This window comes from Pelmatolapia mariae, linkage group LG2 (assembly GCF_036321145.2).
Source record: "Pelmatolapia mariae isolate MD_Pm_ZW linkage group LG2, Pm_UMD_F_2, whole genome shotgun sequence".
Lineage (NCBI taxonomy): Eukaryota > Metazoa > Chordata > Actinopteri > Cichliformes > Cichlidae > Pelmatolapia > Pelmatolapia mariae.
In genome coordinates, this window is record NC_086228.1 from 5,360,492 (window position 1) to 5,370,884 (window position 10,393).

The window sequence follows — 10,393 nt, forward strand, 5'->3', positions numbered from 1 at the left end:
CTTTTGTCCATATAGAGTAGCTCTATATAGAGTAGATCTATATAGAGCTGAGTCTGGGTGAAACTGTTCTAAAAGTCTTCGTTTACATTTTCCTTTGTTTTAAAAGAGCCTGATCATTTCCTTTTAATGTTATGGGTTTTTTTTAAGTGGTTCCAAGGCAGAAAAAAGAAGCTACTATATTTAATCAAACACACATTTATTTTTAATGTAAAATATTCAGTTATAAAGTAACCAGCATTCCACTGTTTGATACATCATGTGAAATAATACGTGAAATAAATTCCTAGTGCTTCCTGACATGACTGTGTTCCAACAACAATCCTAAACAACATCAGGAGCTGCACAAACAGGAAAGCTGTTTCATTCTTACTTGTTGTTAAGGAGACTGTGTAGCTTGGTCTAAACAACAGGTGTGGAATGTAGGGGGCCTCATGTTTGGCATTGACTGTTGGTGAGACGTGAAGTCCAAATAGCCTGGGGAGTCCAGACACAGGGGGCCATGAGAAATACTTCCAGAAGGTCAGAGGTCAAGATTCATTTGAAGGGCAACCTTCAAATGAACTTCCAATTAAAGACGCCTACAGACCAAATCTACAGGCTCGTATTCCACTGAGAACACGAGTTTTGTCAGGCTTCTATTTTAGACCTGGTTGTTTTATTAAAATTCGTAATCCCACCATGACGGGGTGAACATGTGCGTCTAGTGACTGTACTGACTCCATCTTGTGTGGTTTATGGTCTATACCCTAAGCTCACTGCAATAAACCATCTAATTAATTTCCAGTTTTTCATGTGCTTCCAGGGAAAATATAAGTCCAGCATGTTTAGATGAAGGAATTTTGATGCGGATTATTGACTGACGACCTGTTTATCAGAAGAGGTCACTGTTTATTTTATACTTGGTCCTAACTGTAATGATTAGCATGAGATGTCCTGCCGTTCCATCGATAAGGGATGTATCATCTCAACTTCTCAGAATGTGTCATAATAAAAAGCATGAAGGTATAAAATTACAATGGAAAGAATAGAGAAAAAAATAAAATGCTTTTATTCTATTCTTTTTTAATCAGTTGCCTCATAACCCTTCAGATTTATCTTCTCACAATTTGGAGTGGGCTCAGACTGTGGGTAAAAAATCCATCCATCCATCCATCCACAACTCAGGGTCATCACAGCTGGACTTTATCCCAGCCATGATAGAGCAGACATGTTTTTCACATTTAAAATAAAAAACCTAAATAATGAAAAGCTGTAAGTTTAAAAATAATAGAATAAATATTTGAATGACATGTGATTAAAACACCGGAGTGGCCCCTTTTCCAGAGCAGTAGAACCCTTTAAATATATTTTGTTGACAGTTTAACTCTCTGAAGGTATGCTGCTAAGTTATAAAGTACTAAAATGCTTTCATTCAAACCCCTACATCAATAACGTGTACAAATACTGATACCACATTTTTAATGTAATTAGTCCATTTGTGAGGTTCTATAGTGTAGCGGTTATCACGTCTGCTTTACACACAGAAGGTCCTGGGTTCGAGCCCCAGTGGAACCACTCACTTTACTGAATTTCCCATAGGAACCCACCCGAGGGATTAATAAAGTTTTATCTAATCTATTTTATTTATACAGTGCAAATTTACAACAGCAACTGCTTTAAACTGGCACTTTATATCATAAGATAAATTTCCTAAAATATTACAGCGCAAACTCCAGTAATGAGATAATCTCATATGAGCAGACACTTGGCAACAGTGGGAAGGAAGAACTCCCTTTTAACAGGAAGAAATCTCTGGGAAAACCAAGATCAGGGAGGGGCAGCCTTCTACCTCAAATGGTTGAAGGGAAGTAGAAGAGGAACCAAGAGAATACAGAGAGACAAGGGCGAAAAACACATTATGGAAGTGAAAAGTGAAGAAATTTAAAAATAAAAAAAAGCACTCTTAAAAGATTGCAGAAAATGTGAAGTCTCTTGAAAATAAGCAACAGACTGAATCCTTTTTGCCGAAAGAGGAAGAAAGGAAGAAAAGAAAAGCAGAATCTTTGGCAAGAGTTTATTATTTGTGACGTGAAATTACGTTTCAGGCTGAATGACATGAAAAACTGTCTGAATGAGCTGCTGAAAAAATATTAAGTGGCTGATTTGTACTAGTTTTTTAGGTGAAGATAAAAACCGGATGTATGGTTAGACACACAGAAACACGCACATACACACAAAAAAGGCACAGGAGGTGAATGAACTACACTGACAGGTTTATTGCACGGTTCAACGTTGGGGATGATGGCTGTTGATTGACAGCTTTTAAAATGAGAACGAAACCGAGCCACCTGATCCATGTGAGTCATCACTACAATCACCAGAATCATAATTAAGCTCATCATATAAGATACTGAAGGAATAAAGGTGAATTGGTGAAGCGCTATATATAAGCAAGCGATGTATAAACTACACAGGACATTAACAGAGAGACAGCAGGAGATCATCATCCCACACAGGTGAGCAGTAATATTCATGCCACACAGGGAAAAGGGGCCACACCTCAGTGCCATCTCATCAAACTGCTAATTCCTCCGCCCTCCTTCCTCCACATATAAAGGTCAAGGCTTACCCGTTCACCTCACGAGAAATACACTTGGTTTCACAAGTTTACACACAAGAACGCACGATCGATTCAGGAACCGCTCTCCTGTGCTTCCTCTCTGTCTCCCAAAGGGCAAAATCTAACAAAACAAAAGAGGCAGAAAACAGTTTTTAAAATTGCTCATGTTGGTTCATCTGCAAGAAGATTTTAAATTAATATGAATCACCATGACAATCGGCTGCATCTTCACACTCACTGATGTCTTTAGCGAGTTTTTTTTCTTTTCTTTTTCCTCCCCTCAGATAACTACTTGAGAGTGAAATTGCCACTGAAAGCGAAATGATTATTTAGAACATGGGTCCCTAGATTCTTCTTAGAGCTTCTCTTTCGTCTCTTTTGAGTCTTTTCAAACTGAATGTGTTTTTCAGGAGCCTGCTGAGCGTGAAACTGGTAACAACAAAAGCCAACTGGAGCAGAAAGTGCCACTCCCTGAGACTCAGAGAGGAACGCTTTGACCAGAAACCTAGGTAATGCACCAATACTAAATCCACACAAATTGCTGAGAATGGACTAAATGGCTTTCTGTTACATCAGCAATTAAACAGGAGATAACAGTGTAGCAGTGTTATTCAGGAGTGTGTGTACAAACACATGCCGACCATGTGAACTGTGCATGTACAGCCACTGAGGACACTGAGGCTATGTTATGTCATGTTATTTTTTTCCATTTAAGAATGAAGTAATGATAGATGACGTATTAAAATCCACCCACTTCTATTTTCAGAGAATATCTTTGGGAATGGAAGGGCAGTGAAGTGCTGTTTATATGACTGTATTTATCTATCTTCCTGCTAGGAAAACATCTATTTTTAAAACTAATACAATTGCAATACCCATTTTAATTAGCAATTTTAAGATTTCACATAACAGCTTGCAGAACCGCTTTTATTGGCAATAACTTGAAGGAATCATTTTCTGTACGACTATATAAGTCTCTCACATTATTGTGGAGGAATTTTGGCCCACTCTTCTATACAGCATTGTGTCAGCGCATAAAAGTTTGTGGGCATACGCACAGCTCTCTTAAGATGCTGCCACAGCATTATAGTTGGGTCTGGACTTTGAGTGGGCCATTGCAACACCTTGATTCTTTTCAAGCCATGCAGCTGTAGATTCGATGCTGTGTTTTGGCTCATTGTTCTGCTGTATATTACAATTTTGACCAAGCTTTAGCTGTCCTCACATTTAACTGTAGAATACTTTGGTATACAGAGGAGTTCGTGACTGGTGCCCAGGTCCTGTGGATGCAAAACAAGCTCAAATCATCACCATAGTTGACAGCTGGTTTGAGGTGTTATGCGTTGTTGATTTTCACCAGATCTGGTGTTCGTTATAGGCCAAGGATCTCCACTTTGATCTCATATATCGAGACGTCTTCCAAGATGTCTTTCTGGTTTGATCAGATGCAACTTTGCAAACCTAAAAACTTGGCAGCATAGCATGGAGAATAGGCTTTTTCTGGGAAAAACAAGTCATACTTGTACTGTCATGAACTTGAATCTTTTAAGGTACTTTTCCCAAACAGAAAGTGGTGAATATTCTACTTTTACCAGCATCTGGGCTGCAAATTACCCTCATGATTCTACAGCAGTCAACAGTCCGAGGCTTTATGTTGCTGAAAGATAAAGCCAGCCTTTATATCCTCAGATTACTCGGGCAAATACATTCTGTCATCGCGAGACTATCTGGCGTCTAATCTCATCATGTGACCAGTCTCGTGACCATCCCGGAAGAAGCGATTTTAGCGCTGTCAACACAACGCTTACAGAGAATAAACGCGAGAATATTCGCGCACAAGTTTCGTCGTTGCGTCGCTTCATTTACAGTACAGCAATGGACGGATCTATGAAAGCATCTCTGGACGCCTCCGCCCCACCGCCGCAGTATTTCAGAGGGTGAGAAAATAGTATAACGAACTAGCTAAGCTAACGGCTAACTTGTGTGACCTGAAAATCCGAGCTCTGCGGTGCCGTTCATTGCCATAGAAACTTTTCTTTTATGTGGCACAATCCGGGAACATAGGTGTAATTTTCACCAGGGTACATATCAACATCAGTAGTCAGCGTGTCAGAGCCCCCGTCGCTGTGTGGTTTGATCCCGGCTGACTCATGAACTTGTGCTCCTTTGCAGAAATGAAAGCTCCCTGGTTTCAGCCCTCAAGACCCTGCTGTTCTTCACCATCCTCATGGTCACGGTGCCCATTGGACTGTATTTCGCATCAAAGGCGTACATCTTTGAAGGTGAAGTGTGTCCGGATGATTGTGGACTTACCTCCACTCTGTTCCTGCTTTCACATTTTCTTGGGGTTTTTACTTTATTTTGTAAACGTAGCACATCATCCAGATTTTAAAATCTATTGATCAGTGGTCATCTGCTGACAGGTTAATAGAGCAGTCAGTTTATCTTTAAGCTCTAATAGTAAGAGTCTTTTAGCATAGTATTTGTCATTCCATACCAAGATTTCCATTTCATATGATATAATAAAGATAATCCAGATGAGAATGTGCATTTATTCTGGATCTAGGGATTTATCGGAACTCTTTCCCCCATAATTATCACATTTGACGACTTCCCCAGTACCCACAATGACAAATATACTGGTTAATATCACCCTCAATAATCGAATACAACCAGAGATGCTGTAGGTTTATATGGCAAGACATAACAAGCCACTGCAGCTTTTATTTTTCTGGGTTTCATTCTGTGCCAGAGAAAGTTGTGTTTAGCACCTCAATATAAACCTGACTTGTGACACTTTAAACTCCGTGATGCAGCTTCTGGTCATCGCCATTAACGCTCTGCTTCTGTTTCGTAGGTTCGATGAAGATGTCAAGCTCTGACAGTTATTTCTACGCAGCCATTGTTGCGGTGCTCGCTGTGCATGTGGTTCTGGCTTTGTTTGTTTATGTGGCCTGGAACGAAGGCGCGCCTAAAGGCAAGGGCAAACATGATTAAGGCATATCCTTATCAGCTTAGAAGACCAGAGGAGACAGACCGACCGACGTGGGGAGGGATCCAAGCCCACCCCCCTCCCCTCACACCCCCTCCCAAGTCATGGGCATTGTAAGACCATCTACAATGAGCTGCAATAGAGCTCTGAGGTTAAAGCCTGAAACTACTCTGTGTTCCCCAGCAATGGCGGGGGGGAGTGGAGCTTGCTGAGTGTGCTTGCTCACCAGCCTCAGCGGGCCCGCCTTCTTGACTTTCTTTTTTTCTCTGAAAATATTACTTTTGTCAACAGAGGACAGCCGTGGTTTTTAAGAGGCTTTGTCATAAGCTGCCATTTGGCTAAGTGCTCTAAGTCCCTTCTCAGCAAAGAGTTTGTCTTGTAGGAAAGCATCTTGGGTTTTGACTGATGTGTGCAGGTGTGCACGCACACACACTTTGCCTCATGTTTAATGCATATGAAAGATTTGCTTCCAAAATGCTTCATTTAGCTCAAAGTCATGTTATTTTAATCACATTTTAGTCTTTGTACATTTGAGGATGTCCCTCAGCGTCATTATAAACGCATAATGTGCTTAACTTTCACGCAAACCATATCATCGAGTCATCTGTTAACCCTTTTAAATAGAGTGTTTAAATTTGGTTTTCTTTCAGTTGATGTGCGTTTGTGTGCCGTAGCGTGGCGACATTATGAAACTTTGGTGTTGCAGTCAGTTCCTAATTCACACTGTATTTAAATTTCTGTGTTTTGTGTCGATGATGTAGCCAGTGACGTTGGTCGTCATGCAGATGTGAGTGCCGACTTGTTCAAATAAACTGGAAACTGTACATTTTTGTTGTTTTTAGTGGTATTTTCTTAAAATACAAAGATGCAAGGAGACGATTTGTTCTTGGTTAAAGAATAAATCTGATTCTCTACAAAATCATCTTTTATTTTTAATAAAGTGCGCAGTTTTGTTTTCAGGTTTCTAGTGTGCGTCCTGTGTTTTTTACATGGTCTAATACCAGAACAACAAACAGACTGCTATAAATGTGATATTAAAAATCACATTTAAAGTATTATCTTTCGCAATCCTCTGATTAAATCTTGGATGAACTGTTTGTTTTTTGTTGTATTTTTATGAATAAGGCCTGCGCGTGATGAGCGAGCCGTATCACACAAGAGGTCATGACTTCCCCTACTATTTGTTGCGTAAGCCACAACTAACCAAAAAATGTGCGCACAGAGATCAAACATCCTCGTAAACGAACTTACTTTAATAGTCCACCCCAGAAGCACATTGTACACATTGTCACAACAGTTCCAATCCTAACATTCAGTACGGAAAACTGTTGAAACTGATTATTTAATTCATAAAAATATCTTAATAAAATAAATAAAACATTTGCAAATCTCATTAACATGACCCAGATTTTTCCCAGGCCTGATAAAGACTGTAGTGAAAACCATCAGAATTGGGTTGCCAAAATAAAACAAGCTTTGTCTCACATGTCTGGGAGATACCTTATTGACCTCTGCAGGGAGTCTGAATTGTCACATGGTGGCAGTAAATGGTCAGCCAGTTCCCACAGACAGCGCAGTAAAAGAAGCAGGGATAAGACCCGACAGCTGCCTGGCCGTAACAACGTTTTCTGCCTCGGAAACCATGTCAGCAGCTGATTTCTCTTCGTTTTTTCCTTCACACTATGAGAGCCTCTTCTCACCAGCACTGCTTTATGTGTGTGTAGCTCCCACACTGTACTCCAGAGTCGGAGCTGTGCAGCCTGCCTGCAGTGAGTTTAACAGGCTGGTGTTGGTGATGAGGTGACAGGCCTGCGAGCAATCAGACCGATTCAGTCAGCAAACATCAGATGCCCCCCCTTCCTTTGGCTGATATTTCATACGCTTACCCTTGCAACAACAGAAAGATGGGGCAAGGGCAGGCTTTGCTGTTGGCTCTTTGTCATTTAGCACACATTAGCAGGTTGAATGCATAGTGTCAGTGACATGAAAAGCAGGCCAGAGAGAGCTGAGCGGCTATCGAAACTAAGGGCTACAAGCGATACACGTCAGCACTCCTTGATGATTTTCTTTTGTATACTCTGTCCTGTAACGGAGTTCAGACAACTCATGTATAGCACAAATGTTCCTGGTGCACTTTACATTGGCTCATACTGCATATGGTAGAACATACACTCAGCCACTTCATTAAACACGCCTGTTCAGCTGCTCATTAACACAAATATTAGTCAAACATAAGTTCAAACCGAGCATCAGGATGGGGAAAGAAAGCGATTTAGCTCATTTGACCCTTGCACAGTTGTTGGCATCAGATGGGCTGATCTGAATATTTTCCACACAACCATCTCTAGGGTTTACGGACAACAGTCTGAAAAAGAGAAAATGCCCAGTGAGCGGCAGCTCTGTTGTGGCCGGAGGTCAGAGGAGAATGGCCCCACTGCAGAGCGCCTTTGTGATGTGGTGGAGCGGGAGATTCACATCATGGACGCGCAGCCGACAAATATGCAGCAGCTTGTCTGATGCTGTTGTGTCAATATGGACCACAATCTCTGAGGGCTGTTTCCAGCACCTTGTTGAATCTCTGTCACAAAGAATTAAGGCAGCTCTGAAGGCAAAAAGGGGAGTTCAACCCAATACCAGGAACACGTACCTAATGAAGTGGCTGCTGATTGTGTCAGATGCCTCCCTCACTTAGATTTCCCTGCCCAGCAGATGGCGTGCCCAACAGATGCAAAGCTCAAACAAGCAGCTGTGTTGGTGTTTAAGTGAAAGTAAAGAAAGAGGGCAGTAGAGTACCACGCTACAGCTGGTGGAAAATAAAGTCCACCACACTGAAACCTTGGGGAGCAAACAGAGTAAGACAGGAGAATAACTCATCTGGACACTTGAGATCATATCCTCCATTAAACACAACGAAGGAGGCACTTTATTGTGTTAGTCTGCGTTGTTATTTCCCATGAAATTCAGCTCAGGCGCTTTTGAGAAGATGCAGGATATGTTTCAACACTTTAGAAGGTTTTATTTCACAGTTTCATCTGTGTAGGTGTTTAAAACTTAGAATTCAAGACAATTTAATTCTCAGTGCATAGAGCTACGGGTGGACATGTTAGATTTATCAGAAACAACTGATATGTCACATAGATTTCTACATCCATCTTACGTTCAAATCACTGACTAAAGTTTCATCATCAGGCGCTTTTAGATTAGGTGCTAATGACCAGACGCTCATCAATGAGTGAAAAACCTATCCTGTTTAGGCACTGGTGTCCTCTCTGATGTGACACGTGTTGTGACATCAGGGTAAGATCCACAGACCTGCCTAAAGTCCTTCAGAACGAGTTTCTATTATTTAGATGCCTTTAAGGTCAGAAAGAAACCACAAAGATCTTCAAATAAAATATTGCATAGTAAGGAAAATAATTTTCAAGATTAGGTTTCCAAACAACAATGATTTTTCCACTAAATATACCCCAAGAAGACTCCATGAAGCCATAAAATTCATGTAGGTAACTCTTGCAAGCTGTAGTGTCATAGTGCATGTAGCTACAATCAGAAATAGATGACCAGAATATGAAGTCTTTCAGGAAAACTCAAAAAGAGCCACTTTTACAGATAACATAGAGGTATAATAACTATTATGTTCTCTAACTGTAACAGTATGCTTGAAAAAGGCCAAAGTTGTCTTTTCAGTAGCGGAACTGCAAACCAGCTGTGAAAAATGGCGGTGAAAATGTGATTCAGGGTGGCTTTGCTGACTCAGGGACAGGACATAGAGCATTTACTGATTCGCCTGTGTACATTCTGCATCACATTAAAGAGTGCTTGAATATAATGCAAAGCCACTTGTCCATGAGCCAAAACTTAACAGGAAGTGGACCTTTAAAAAGGATAATAATGCTAAGTGCACAAGGAAATCTATCAATGGATGTCTCTGAAATCTGGAACTGAGTCAAAAACAAGATCCTGCTGTGGTGTTTGGGGGATTTGAAAATGGCCAAACCTTCAAGTGAAATAAGTCAGTCAGTCAGTCAGTCAGTCAGTTGTTCATTCATCCATCCATCCATCCATCTCTAATTCAGGGAAAGCAGTTGAGCTAGAGCCTATCCCAGCTGTCATATATAGCAATTCTTTCAATTTACAATCACAGCACACCTCTGTATACTTTTAGTCATTAATGTCTTATAGTATATTAAACAGAGATCATGTGAAGCAAAGAAAGTATTAATAACACGCATATAATGGCAGACATAAGTGCTTTGATTCCTTTTTAATCAGTAGCATAATATTTTGGGCCATCACCCCAATTAAAATAACCATATTTTTTGTTGTCCTTGGCGGTCATGCTACATTTATGAAAACCTCCCGGGATATTAGAAATAACGCAGTTTTGTCCAAGAAATGTGTTTCATGGACGCTTTTATTTTTGTGAAGCAGGAAACAGATTAAAGCGCCACTCTTAGGTTATTTATGCTTTATGCAACAGACTGAACTTTTATGGTTGTAGATAATTTATCAGAATGTGCTGAATATGTCCAAAAATGTGCTACGCTGGACATCTTCTATCACAGTTCAACAATCTGATGGTGAAAGTGAAGCCCTGCAGAAGGATTTCATTTCAAAGTGCACTCATTTCTCTTCATCCATCATCTTTTTTCTTCTCTCTCAAATATGGTTACATTTTTATTTCAATATCACCTCCATTTTTTTTATCTTCATTTCCAAAGATGGGTGGAATATTTTTTGAAGACTGACTTATTGATTGATGAAGCTGACTCTTTAGTCTGTTGCACTATTATGTGTTTTCA

General features: G+C 40.4%; 1 protein-coding gene and 1 non-coding gene across 2 annotated transcripts; both read left to right on the top strand.

Annotated features, from left to right (window-relative positions):
• The first annotated feature begins 1,481 nt into the window (after window positions 1–1,481).
• trnav-uac (transfer RNA valine (anticodon UAC)) lies at window positions 1,482–1,554 on the top strand. Its single transcript has one exon. It is a non-coding gene; the product is annotated as a tRNA-Val (tRNA).
• Window positions 1,555–4,358: 2,804 nt separating this feature from the next.
• Window positions 4,359–6,415, top strand: vma21 (vacuolar ATPase assembly factor VMA21). Its single transcript, XM_063484361.1, has 3 exons — window positions 4,359–4,536; window positions 4,772–4,881; window positions 5,457–6,415. Exons 1-3 carry the CDS (start codon window positions 4,475–4,477, stop codon window positions 5,594–5,596), a joined length of 312 nt encoding a protein of 103 aa, XP_063340431.1. The 5' UTR covers window positions 4,359–4,474; the 3' UTR covers window positions 5,597–6,415.
• Window positions 6,416–10,393: the final 3,978 nt, after the last annotated feature.

Bases quoted from the DNA above. Each gene is read 5' to 3' on its own strand.
- vma21 (XM_063484361.1), top strand. From the start codon at position 4,475: ATGGACGGATCTATGAAAGCATCTCTGGACGCCTCCGCCCCACCGCCG. The intron at 4,537-4,771 runs GTGAGAAAATAG...GCTCCTTTGCAG, and splicing joins CCGCCGCAGTATTTCAGAGG to AAATGAAAGCTCCCTGGTTT. The intron at 4,882-5,456 runs GTGAAGTGTGTC...TCTGTTTCGTAG, and splicing joins AAAGGCGTACATCTTTGAAG to GTTCGATGAAGATGTCAAGC.